The sequence below is a fragment of the Onychostoma macrolepis genome, chromosome 05 (genome assembly GCF_012432095.1).
Source record: "Onychostoma macrolepis isolate SWU-2019 chromosome 05, ASM1243209v1, whole genome shotgun sequence".
Taxonomy (NCBI): domain Eukaryota; kingdom Metazoa; phylum Chordata; class Actinopteri; order Cypriniformes; family Cyprinidae; genus Onychostoma; species Onychostoma macrolepis.
Window position 1 is genome coordinate 2,742,319 of NC_081159.1, and position 13,962 is coordinate 2,756,280.

At 37.0% G+C, this 13,962-nt stretch overlaps 1 protein-coding gene across 1 annotated transcript in view; it reads left to right on the forward strand.

Annotated features, from left to right (window-relative positions):
- The window catches only part of fbrsl1 (fibrosin-like 1), a 293,809-nt gene that overhangs the window by 58,403 nt on the left and 221,444 nt on the right, over positions 1-13,962 (forward strand). Inside the window, 2 exon segments of the mRNA XM_058776797.1 lie at positions 5,002-5,050; positions 5,053-5,198. Coding sequence (XP_058632780.1) covers positions 5,002-5,050; positions 5,053-5,198 — 195 coding nt within the window.

Below are 13,962 nucleotides of genomic sequence, written 5' to 3' on the forward strand. Positions count from 1 at the left end.
TTGAAAGGAAGATTTTAGCTGCAGATCCTGTTAAACCTTTAATAGTGTCTAGAAAGTTAATGGCCCTTTATTTTGGCTTACTGAAGAGATACAAGACGAGCACTAACAATGTTAAAGCAAGGAAGTTTTAAATGATTTATAAACTGAGATCTGTTAAACGAGAAATTGAATTTGCGGTAAATGTACGGTATATAGTTCCTGCATCACTAGCGGCACCAAACAGTGTTGTAGAAAATGCATCATATGTATTTTTATTTATTTGTTTGTTTGTTCATTTACTTATCAGAACGTGGTGCTAAATAAGTTACATTTTTGGCTTTCAGGACCATAAAAAATGTTACCAGGCAAAGTATACATTTTTTACAGCTCAGCTGGTGATAGTTATTGTTGAACATTGAACTGGCAAACTTTTGACTCTGTAAGTGAATAGTTGTGGAATAAAAAAATAAAAGAAAGAATGTTTTATTTTATTTTAGTTTAATTTATTTATCTTATCTATCTTATACGTTTAATTAAATAAATTGCATCAGACTTGATGTGGATAGGCTTTTATGAATTAAAAAAAAATTATTAATCTTATGTCTCTCAATTCGGCATGTTAATTAAGCGCAATTTATTTAATTTATAAATAAACATATTAAATAATTACACAGACCACTAAGAATCTAATATTCAATGGTAATAAATAATTGCATTTTATGGCTTGTCTCCCTCCTTTAAGTTCTCTTGATTGGCTTTTAGGAAAGTATTAGTTCAGTTCTCCTCATCTGACCGCACCGTTTGAGGTATCGTTCATGTTACATGCTAAAGTTTAGATTTATTCAACTCTGTAACTCCAGTTATGAGCAGCTGTTTTCACTGCACATATTTGAGAAGGCAAATTTCACATCATCCTCTTTAAAATAAGATACGATCTTGAATAGAAGCATATTTCCTGGTTGTAAAACGTGACTTTGTGGAATTTCTTTAGGAGGTCATTGGCAATGGTTGCAGTGCAGAACAGCCGGAGGAATTCTGGAGGTGTTGGACTTGGAGAGATTCTTGCACTCCATTTTAAATAACAGTCAGTGTGTCTTTTTCCAACATCCATTCACTATTCATCTCTCTCTCGCTCGCTATCTTTCTCCTCTGGATAGCTGAGGAGGCAGAGATCAGTAGCTGACGGCTGCATGCAGGAAAGCTGGTGGAAATGCTGAAATGCTGAAATGCGAATTGCACTTGACATGCTGTTTCTCCCTTACGCCGAGCACAGGAAGCGTCAGATGCTTGTGTAGGTGTTCCACTGATGAAGCCATGTTGACTTACAGAATCAAAGCTGTCTTGTGTGACACGACAGACATTCAGCTGTGATGTCTTTATGCCACATTAACCAAAATATCAGCTCTGACTTCACTGAACTCTTTGGGAATACATTAGTGCTGTGATGGAGGGCTCTCGTAGTTGTTTTGACAGCTTTTTGAGGACGTGTGTAGCAGCAGAGCCGATAAACTGCGGAGTCGAGGCACTGTAAAGTACCAGTCATGTGATTTATTGCTTGTATCAAAAAATACTTTGAACAGTTTCCCTTCAAGCAGAACATTTCTGAACATTGGTTTTTATGCTCTGACTTAAATTTAGTGCAATTACGATGATGTAAAGTTCATAACAGCACAGAGAAAGCCTCAGATGCCGTACAAATGAGATCTCAGATATTCTTCTTCATCTTTATTGTAAAAAGAACTGTGATGCTGTTTTCTCAAGGTACATATGTTAAATGAGCCACATCTTAACAGCCACTTACATCATGTTTAGCGACGTTTTCTTGTCAAAGCAGAGCAATTAATGTAATGTAATTACTACTTGACTACTACAGAGAGAGAAAATGATGACAGAATTTACATTTCAGAAACAACCAGTAATTAAATTTATATATATAGACACACACACACATTTTTACACTGTTACAAAGAAATAAATATTTCAAATAAATGCCTTTTTTAAGTAAAAATGTGTCATGGTTTATTAAATAAAAAATAGGCAGCACAATTGTTTTCAGCATTAATAATAATAAGAAATGTTTGAGCAGCAAATCATCATATATACAGTATATGTGACCCTGGACCTCAAAACCAGTCTTAAGTCGCTGGGGTATATTTGTAGCAATAGCCAAAAATACATTGTATGGGTCAAAATTATAGATTTTTCTTTTATGCCAAAAATCATTAGGATATTAAGTAAAGATCATGTTCCATGATGATATTTTGTAAATTTCCTACTATTAATATATCTCAACTTCATTTTTGATTAGTAATATGCATTGCTAAGAACTTCATTTGGACAACTTTAAAGGTGATTTTCTCAATATTTCGATTTTTAGCACCCTCAGATTCCAGATTTTTAAATAGTTGTATCTCAGCCAAATATTGTCCGATCCTAACAAACCATACATCAATGGAAAGCTTATTTATTGAGCTTGCAGAAGATGCATAAATCACCAAAATCTTGTCTTGTAATATAGTCCATGTACATAGTACACAAATTGTGACACAATCCTTTCATTTTTTTTGGTTCAACTCTCCCATTAAGCCACCACAACCACATTCTCAAAACAGCTAAAACTGCTATTGAAAGACCTGAACACACATTCTGTCCATCGTTGTCTTCTCTTTTATTCAGAGGAAGCCAGTGTGTCATTTGATCAATATTTAATCTCTTTCGCGTCTCCTGCTGTGGCTGCTAAAAGGCAGATCAGGTTAACTCCTCTGAACTATTGATATATTCTTTTGGACAGACTTCTTAGTTATTCTTTTGTGCTTATAGCTCATTTTTTAAAAATATGTTCTCTATTTTGTAGCGTGTAACTTCATACTCGTTTCTGTTATAATTCCCTGCTGATTTCAAGTCCTTGTAACTTTGTGACATACCACGCTCAAGCGCTCTTTCAACATAAGTGTGTTTGTTTTTTTATGTTATGTTGGATTCAGTAGTGGATAATGAGGAACAATGTGGATAGCGAGCGTCAGCTGGTTGCCAGATTTTAGGACATGTTTCTTGACCAGATGCAGGTGGTTTAGATGAGTATGGTGGAATGGAATAAACTCTTTCCTTTTCCCACCAAATCTCAGTGTTTTTTTTTGTGTTTGCTCTCTGAGGCCTTGTGGTCATTCAGACTGAGCTGTTCTACTGATTTACTCCACATGACCCAGCGTTCACCAGCGATTCGAAATACCAAAATCTTTCCAGATGCTGTAAAGTTTCCTTTGGTTTTGTTGTTGAATGTTCACCCTTGCCCTTCTTTGTTTGTGAAAGATAAATGTGTAAACACATGGTGGGTTTCTTAACTGGAGCTTATTATTTGTTTTATTTAAACTGTGATGACCTTTGGAAATCTATGTTACTCACGGTTTTAAGAGGGAAAAAAAATAGTTTGCTCTGCTGTGTCTTGCCATAAAACTGACAGCACAAAATCATTTCCATGATCATTAGCGCTAACTGCAGGTGTGACTAACCAAACTGATAAAAAAAACAAACTTGTAGTCATTTTTCTTGGTATTTGAATGGGAAAATGGTTTCATCATCATCATCATCATCATCATCACTGGAAATTCCAGTGAATTAAATACTTTTGTATTTAATAATAAAATGTGTTTTATTTTAATTAATTTATTTCATTTACATTTACAGTTGCTTTTTTAAATAAATGGATGGAAACCAAAATATAAGATTATTCATAAGTAAATAATAAGTTAATCCTTGCGCATTGGAATTACTTCTCATGGGTAAATAACAAAGTAGACCTGCCTATAACTATATAAAAATTGTACTGCAATATAAACCATATTTTTATTGTTACACAGTGTAATGTGTATACCACCCAGCTCTCCAAGTGGATGTCCTCTGGATGTCCTGAGTCTGATCGGCCATCGATGAAGGAGACTGTTAAAAAAAAAAAAAAAAAAAAATAGCCTGATTGAATTGCATGTCCTGGTGAATTTTACTCTACAAAGGCAGAGATAAGGACAGAAGTGCATGTTCTGGTCTACTGCAAAAACATAAATCACTCATTCTGTTTGTTTAGGTTTGAATATATTCAGTGAATGAGCATAGTTTCAATTGCTGATGTGTCGGTGTAAATATATGCCCCAAAATCCAGTGTAACAAAACAATATTCAAGTATAAGTGAAAATGCATAGTTTGATTCGGAGTTTTTAACCAAGAGTGTGTGGAGTACATACAGTCTTACTCTGTTATGTTTAATTTCATCTTCAGATGCATTGATTTGTTTTGATATCTTGCAGTGCATTTTGACTTGATGCAAACAAGCCTTTGTGAACCCATGTGTTTGTCCAACTGTAAATAGCTGTAGTTCATTTAAAAGGGCAAAGTCATGTTTACAGAGCTGTACAGTATTTTGCCGTTTGTTTTTCTTGTCAGGTTTTGTTTTAATCACACAATAATTGAGTAGAAACAGAGAATGATATCAGACTTACTGGAAAAGTCACCCCATGATTATCATGCAGAAACATGAAACAGATGCATTCCTTCTTCCAAACCTTTCCATTTTCTTTTCTTCCTCTCGTTTCTTTCCTTCTTGTTCCTCCTTTCCTCTTATTCTTTTGCTTTCTCTCCTTTTCTTTTCCTTTCATCTTTTTCCTTCCTACTCCTTTCCACCTCTGTCTGCTTTCTTTTTTCTTTTCCATTTATTTTTCCTCTTTTCCATTTCCCTTTCCTTTTCTTTCCTTTTTTCCTTTCCTTTCCCTTCCCTTTGTTCCTTTCTACTCCTTTCTGCTGCTTTCCACCCCTTTTCTTACCTTTCTGCTCCTTTACACTCCTTTCCGCTTTTTCTCCCACTCCTATCCTTTCTCTCATCTCTTCCTTTTTTTTTCTTCTTCCCAGTCTTTAAAAGGTATTTGACGTTGTATACATGCGTTTTGCTGTAATTGAACTGATATCATGAACCTCTCACCTGCAGAGTAAGTGGATAACATCTCTCATTCTGTCCTTTCTTTTCCTCCCTGTCAGAACAAGAATGTTTCAGTTAAAATGGAAAAGAAGAAATGGGAGGAGATTGTACTCAACAACAGAAGGAGGCCGAGGAGAACGTGACCCCTGACATAGACGAGAACGGCTTCTGCAATCTGGCCACCAGCATGGGGCGAGACCAGGAGCGGGTGAAAGATCGTCTGCTGAAGAACACGTACTCCAAGAGGAGCAAACGAGTGAGTCTGTCATCTCTTTCTAAAGGCTAAGTGATAGCTTGATGGACAAGAGCAGCGGCGCCCAAAACCCATGTGATCTTATACCTGTTCCTGAGTGTTGACGGCTTTGACCGGTGTTGACCGGATTAATGCGGCTGTCACAGTCATTGCTGACTGCCTGCTGTTTCTGGAAGGGTCCAGTGAGGTGTGTGCATATGAATGTGACAGCAGTATATCAGCGGCTGACAGATTACTGGTCTAGAGCTGTTGTTAAGCCGCACAGCATGCTGTTAATGACCAAGAAGAACAAATATAACCATCTCTCGCTTCCTGTATCCATTTTCTGTCTTCCTTGTTTTGGCTTATTTGTAGCATTTCTTGATAGTACAGACAGTACAGGATGTGGAAGCGTTGAAGTGGAGAAAGGTCTGTCTATCTATCTGTCCATCCATCCATGCATCCATCTGTTGCTCCATCTTTGTATCTATCAGTCTGTCTGTCTGAATATCTAGCTGTTGTTTTGTCTAGCCATCATTCTGTCATTCAGTTGTTCTGTCTATAATTTCAAATTCAAAATTGCTTTATTGATTGTAAACCATACAATATTTTCAAAGGAATATATGTGCAAAAAAATCATCATAACCATGAAAAGATCAAAATACTAGAAGAAAACATAACACAATTTACACTTAAACAGTGTAACAAATTAGAACATGAACATGTGATACCACAGTGTTTAACACATTTAAACACACACACACTGAGGGTCACTGCGGTGTACAGTAGGGAAACACACTGAGGTCAGACACAGTAACGCCTTACACACATTCACCTGCTGTCTCTCAGGCTCTGGCACATCCACACATATCTCTGTCCCTCTCCTAATATTATCTTTATCTGTTCCTCTTCAGTCATGGCTGTAAAGTTCTTTATGATGCTTGTGAATTTGTTCAGGTCTCTTATTGATTTAAGTTTGTGGCAGTGAAGTAGGAAGTGCGTCTCTGTCCTGTCTTCCAGTGAGCACACACTCTTTGCTCTCTGGTTAAGCAGCTCTTTTTGTGTCTGCTGATCTCGATGGCTAGACTGTGCTCACTGAGCCTGTACTCGTCTCTGACACTCTGGAGATATTCTTCCAATTCATAATTTGATTTCATAGTTCGATAGAATTGTAATTTACCTTGGGTTTTAGTTGCTTGATCCCAGTGTTCTAGATATGTATTTTTAGATTGATTTATTTTGATGTTTGGGAGAGGCAGTGCTGGTCTGAGACTGGTTAGTGTTAGTAGTGTAAGTCAGCAAGTTTTTAGCAATTTAAAACGTAACCTAGGGATGTAATGATTAACCACGAGCCGGTTGAAAATTTATTAAAATATGTGATGATTAAAATCGTTTGAGATGCAAAACAAATCGCAATACAATTATGGGTAGGATTTCATATGAATGTATGTCTGAGGGGAACTTATTATCTTTAGAAAAGTTTAGATGGTATTTTTTCTTTTCATCTTGCCTCTGTATAATGCATATTAAAGTTCACAAGTGCAGCGCTGCTTGGTTTACAGCGGAAACAAAGGAAACGCTTTAAGCGCCACCTGCTGCGTCTCATGCAGCTCGTCTGCTGTTTCTGTTTCATGCAGATATTTTTTTTTATGTATATTTTCACAAAACTGAAGTCAGACCATTCTGTTTTTGCATCAAATTTTGAAATTATACAATCTAATTTAGATTAAAAACTGCTCATGGATCATGATTAAAATGCAGTGGTTGCCTCTAATATTAAATGGAAAGAGCACCGACAAAGCCTTATTTTGTTTATATGAAGAGGTCTATTTTAATTTGTTACTTATTTGTTTAATTTGGGGTTTGTTTTGAAATTTCAATTTAGTTTTGTTATTTACATTTACATTTATATTTTTTATATATATTTTTTTTAAGCTGATGCTTTTATCCAAAGCAACTTACAAATGAGGACAGATAGAAGCAATCAAAATAAACAAAAGAGCAATGATATGCAAGTGCTATATTAGTATATTATTATAGTGTTATATTTCAGTTTCACAAAGAAATGTGCAGGATTTTGTCCAAGCAATAATAAAAGGACACATTTAATTTATAATTTGTCTTAAATCTCATTTTGTTCAATCGTGAATCAAACTGAATCGTGAAATTAAAATCGTGAATCATCCCTAGTAACGACTCATATGTGGGACTCAATTTTAGATGCATTTTAGTGATCTTTTTTGCATATTAATAATCAATGAGAATTCGGCCTAATTCTGCCCAACATGCATTATTGGGTATTCTCTTTGGTAATTTTAGAAGGAGTTGGCAGAATTCTGTGTGCATGGATTCTTTTGGGTGTCTGTCCCATCGACTGTAGTTCTGATCACTGAGTGGACCCCACACCTTACTTCTGTACAGCGCTATGGGCTGAATTACGCTATCGAACATTTTACACCATGTTGGAATCTGTAATTCAAATAATTTTAAGATTTTGTTTCTTAATTACATATAGAGCTCTTCGAGCTTTATCTTCGAGAGCTTTCACTGCCATACTGAAACCCAGATGCAGTGATAATCAGGCCGAGGTATGTGTACTGCATCATGTGTTCTAGGGCGGTGCTGCCTAGACTGAACTGGTATCTGTTCATGTTGGTCTTTTTGAGGTTTACTGCCAGGGCCCAGTTCTAGCTCAGCAGGTCTATGTGCTGCTGTAGTCCCTGTGGAGTGGATGACAGCAGCACTGCGGATCATCTGCGGACATCAAAAGCTTGATGTTTTTGAGTGAGTCCAGGGCTGTAGACTGTTCCACCTGCTCCGTTATTTCATTACTGTAAATTTGAACAGGTTGGACTCAGGCTACAATCCTGTCACTCACCTCTTGAATCTCTTCTGGGTGAAGAATTCAATTCATTTATTGCCAATTCGTATTGCACATTTGTAGTTTGAATACATAGATATTATTATGTCTTAAACTTTACCCACTAAACCACTTTGTAAAGTTTGTAATATAATCTGTTGTGCCAATTAGAATCAAATGATTTTTGAAGTCAACAATGCATGCAAATATTTTTCCATTTTTGATCTGTTTTACGTGTTTATTGATTGGGTGTGTAGGGTGTAATTATGGTCAGTAGTTCTGTGATTTGGAAGGAAGCCAATCTGACTTGGGCTCAGGACATTGTGTTCATTAAGGAAGTTTACAGTTCTACTGCTAAATAACTTCCCCAGATTACTGCTCACACAAATGCCTCCAGAATTATTAGGGTCCAGTTTATCTCCACTCTTGTGGATCGGTCTAATAAGCTCTTGGCTCCAGATGTCAGGAAAACGCCCTAAATACAAGGTTGAATAATTTGAGCACATCTGTCTGAAGCTCAGGTGTGCTGTGTTTCAGGATTGCACCTAGAATGCTGTCAGAACCACAAGTTTTTTACAGTTTTGGAGGGTCAATTTTTCTTGCATAATTGGAAAGTCAAGTGGTTTTTGATTGGTTTTTAATTGTGTTTTCGTAAGTTTGTATACTTTGTTTGATCTGATTATAATTTTCATTGGGTTGTTTTGGTGGGACTTCTTCATATACATTTTCTAAATATTTCATTCAAAAGTTTCCGTCTTGTATTGGTAAGTCTTGAGGTTTTGTTGTACTCGGATTATTCACATATCCCAGAACTGATTTTGATTTATTGAATGTTCTATTTCTTGTAAACCTTTTGGTCAGATGCATTTATTTTTTGATCTAATTGTGTCTTTGTATTGTTTTATTTTTGAACAGCATTCAGTTCTTATGTCTACATTGTTTGGTTCTTTTATGTTTCAGATTTGATCATTTGTTTTCTTAATGTTTTGCAGTCAAAGTCAAACCTTTTTTTTTTACTATCTTTTTTGCCTTTCTTTTACAAGCAGCTTTTTGAAATATGTAATTGATTTCATTTGTAGTCAAATCAACACATCTTTAGTTGTTTAAAAAATGTTTTTGCTAATAAATGTAGTGATTAGATGTTTTAGTTCTTCAGAATTGAGGGCTTGGATAAATGTGTATGTGATGAATGGAGCCCATCTGTATTTCTGCTTGATTTGATCAATTTTACTGGTTTCCAGATGTTATGTGTGTTAATATGAATTTGGTTATGGTCAGAAAGTGGAGTTTATTGCGTGACAGTGAATGCACTGAAGAAGGATGGGTCCATGTCAGTGATGGCATAGTCAACTACACTAGCTCTAAGACCTGAACAACAAGTGATCCAGCCATCGAGTATGTACAGGCCTGAAGCTCAGCAGAGCTGCACGAACTCTGTACCATTTTTATTTACTGTTTGGTCAAGACTGTTTCTTGGTGGGAGGTTTTTTGTGAGACTCAGGGGGTTTTGGCCAAAGACATGTTTATGTCTGGGCCTGGAAACGTCTGATCTCTTTGTGGATGTTGTTCAGATATTTTAAGGGGATTTCACTGGAGGAATGTAGATGGTACAGCGATACGTGTGCACTGGTTGAAATGTCAATTTAAGTTTAATTTTAACCAAATGTCTAATAAGGAAGACCCTGAATATTCCAACAACTTTTATGAAATGAACACATTAGTATTATTAAAGATAAACCTGCTTAGTAAGACAGAGAGAAAATGGCATGTGAAAATGTATGTGGTAAACTGTCTCTGTGCGTGTGTGTCTGTCTCTGTCTGCCTAACTGTTTATTTTTGTTTTTTGTGTCTAGCAATCATTCTGCATGTCTGCTCAAAGTGTCAGTGACAAACTTTCTGAAAGTGTGGTTATAGTGGTTACTACACCCCTGGTGCTAACAGCTAGACCATAACTCCAACTCATGATTCTTTCCTTCCTTCCTCGCTCTGTCTTCTGTCATTCATACTGAGTTTTCTAAAAGGACAGCTTTCTGACACCACGAGGACAGATAGAATATTATCAGGCCAGAGTTAAAGCAAAATGGACAGACAGAGCAGGGTTCATCCTGTGTCTGTCACTTGCCTCCTCCCAGAGGTATCTGATTACCCTCCCCTGAAGCCTTCTCCATCACTGTAGCCCAATGCATATAAAGCAGCTTCTCTCCAGATGGGATCTCTGTCTGATCACAGGCCTTTGTGCGTTCACTCTCACTGGCAGCGCGTTTAAATGCAGGGTGTTCTAGCCCGTGTGGGCGTCTATCAGACTCTCATACACCCGCTGGCAGCTCCGTTTCCCTCTCTGATCAGAAATAATGGGGAAAAAAGAAAACCACTTTCATATCGCTGTAATTGCAGAGCGGAAGGCTCTCCACAAAGCAGCCATCTGGACGGGGAGAGACTGTGAATGCGCATGGGCCGCTGGTGTGTGTGTGTGTGTGTGTGTTTGTTTCCTCGCTGCAGAGATGCAGAGGGACACACACAGCATGTCTCTGATCAACGTGTCGGGGCTTTTGATGCACAGCTCATCTTGATTTCTGTCTCTGAACAGCCCGTGATCACACTTAAAGGCAGATTCATCAAAGCATTTAAATATTAACTTTTTTTTCTCACGCATGTTCAGTGATTCAGCTAGTCATATGCTTACTTTATTTTCAGTAAATCAGATCTCCGTGCAGTGCAGCATGCATTAGACTTGAGCCCACAGGACCTGATTGAGGCATCTATCTTTGTGTCTATCTGTCCGTCGTTCTATCTATCTTTCTATCATTCTTACTGTCGTTCTGTCATGTTATCATTCATATCTGATAGGAAAAATGATATCTGATTGGGGTATCTATCTATCTAGACTATCTATATATATCTATCGTTCTGTCTGTCTATCCATATCTATTGTTCTATTGTTCTATCTATCGTTTTAGCGTTCTATCTATCTGTCTGACTGTCTGTCTATCGTTCTATCATTCTGTCTATCATTCTATCTGTCTGTCTGTCTATCTATCTGTCAGTTTGCTGTTCTATCGTTCTATCTTTCTGTCGTTCTTCTGACGTTCTGTCATATCTACCATTACACCCATCAATCTGTCATTCTATTGTTGTCTATCTGTCATCTATTTGTCTATTTATCTGTCGTTTTCTCATTCTATCGTTCTCTGTCGTTCTGTCTATCATTCTGTAATTTTTTTCATTCTGTCATATCTACCATTATACCTATCAATCTGTCATTCTATCTATCATTCTATTGTTCTGTCATTCTGTTGATCTGTTAGTCTATCATTCCGTTGTTCAGTCTATTCTGTCGTTCCATCTATAGTTCTATCGTTCCATCTATCTTTCTATCAGCGGAATAACCTTTTTTTTAATTTATAGTAGTTAACTTTACTGAACAACAATAGAAGTCTGTTGCAAGTCCGTATTTAGATAAACATCTGTCTGTGTGAGAGACAAGCCATATACTATATATTGTGCATATATTGAGTGTACTAGAAACACACACACACTTGTATGTTAGCAGTGATTGGTCTGTTGCTGGATCCAGTGTCATCGTCCCCTGGAGCATCAGTATTAAATCTAGCACTGACTGCCTCGCATCGCTCTGGGAGAGATGGAGAGCGAGAGAGAGCACCCACCAAACACACAAAACTGCATGATTTTTCAGGATGAGCTCATGTAACTCAAGGGAATTTTTCCTTTCTGCTTTCAAGGCAGAAACTCCATTATGTGAAGTTAAACTCATAGCTGATCCAGTAACCGTCCGGCTCTCTAATGTGCTGGATGAGGCTGGCTTCAGGTTATCACCCCTCAGGGCACATCACCCACAGCAGTGCTGAGGGCCAGGACACCGCTCACAGAGGAGGAAAAAAAAAACATGTTTTTACAGATCTTTGCCAAATGTCTCCCACTCATACTTACGCTCTACCGTGGGGTTGTGTAACCTGTTGGTTAAGGATATGGGCAGATAACCGAACGGATGTAGGTCAGCACACGTGATCTATGAAGTATTGCCATTGTGCCTTAGAATCTTAACCTCAAGTTACTCTGTCCTCTCTGTAATTACTGGAAGCTTCTGCTTGAGTTACAAAAGCACCAGCTAAAGGGCAAATCAGATTAGATACAAGTGTCTAACTTTACAGTCTTCTTAAAGCTAAAGTGTGTCACTTTTTTTTGCTGCAGCGACAACTATGAGTAAGCCATTTGTAGGTTGAATCCTTCAAAAAAGCTAAAACACTCTGTCTCTATCAAAACGTTAATTAATTTTTATTAAATGTTACTCTTGTAGTTCTGTTGTGATGACTCTAATGGCACAAAAATTGCACACTTCACTTGCAATATGACTGAATTGCATGTTTTCCCCCAACTTTAACAGTTTTGTCTCAGGCCTTGTTATTAAAAAAAAAAAAAAAAAAAAAAAGAATAAATGCAAACAGAATGACAGTGAAAGACATTTACTTGCTCTGCAAAACATCCTATTCTTAATGGGTTTTTTTTAAATATTATTTAAAAAAAAATCAACAAGATGAATTTGCTTGTGAAGCAACACTGCACAAGATATTAAAGATGCAATCTCTGAAACCAAGACTTAATATGAGTGTATTTTGTCTTACTCCACTGGGAGATTTTTTTAATTTTTTTATATAGTTGTGTAGTTTTAAGTATAAACAAGCTGTAAATAAGTGAAAATATCCAAGTGCAGTAAGACAATACACTTATTCAAGATGCTATGAAAACTGAATATCTTATGCAGTGTGCGTAAGTGTGGCTCTCCAAGTTAAACTTGCCTATTTTAAAGGCTCATATGTTTTCACTGGATAGCAAGTCAAAAAGTCTATTTAAAAACTCATTAAGAAGTCATTTGTGTACTGTACTTGTACAGCTGGTTGTATATTATGCAGCATGCAATTTCAAGTAAACAACAATTATTAGTTTATCAAGCATAAGCCAGTCAAGGATAGGCCAAACAGTTTAAGCTAATCTGCTGGTATCAGATCTGCTGATAGTGTCATTTATGTACATTTATGTAATGTATTTTTTTGTAGGCAGTATTATCACAACATTAATTGTGCCAGGCAAATAGTGTTTTGTGTTGGTTTTGTGAATGAGACGTAATCTGTTTGCATTGTAAAGAAACTTTGACTTGACTTTGACTTTGACTAGGCACAGCCTATTGAATCACAGGTTGTATGCAAATAAGATGGAGGTTTTTACATTGTACACTTTTGTGTGCTGTATTTCAATCAACTCATTCAATTTGTGCATGTCCGACAGTGAAACTATTAGAGAAAAAAAAGTCTCAGGCAGTTCTTTTCTCAGTTTATTGATTTGCATGCAGATGTTGAATAGTGCATGAAAACACTTAATAGTTATTGCATCTAGTGTATTGTGATCTGAGGCTGAAACAAAAATGAATCAATGCCTCTCAAACTTTAAAGAGAGAGAAACACACAGCAGGCCTGCTTCGTTTGAGCTTGAAGGATACTTCACTTACTGCACACTACAGAACATCCTGTACCAGAGTATGCACAGAAAATTGAGAATAACCTTGAATGCACACACAGCAATGCTCAGCTCCCATTTTTGGGACCGATTTTTGTAGCAGGTTGATTAGATCTTTCTCCTGGATTGCTTACTCAAGGCATTTCTGGCCTTTTAAGCTGAAATTGGTTCAATATTGCACGGCCCCCTGTACAATTTATGCCCTACAGGATGTGACACATTCTTCAAACGCTCACTTTGTCTAATAGCAGCTGAGAGACTGAAAGGGCGAGCTGTAATTTCACCCAGGCTCAGATGTCTGACGATAGGGATTTGCTCAGCGCAGCACTTGCAAGGTTGTGAATTAGCCGCCCGGCCTGTATTCAACAGCCAGAAACTATGACGGATAGAGTCTGAGAA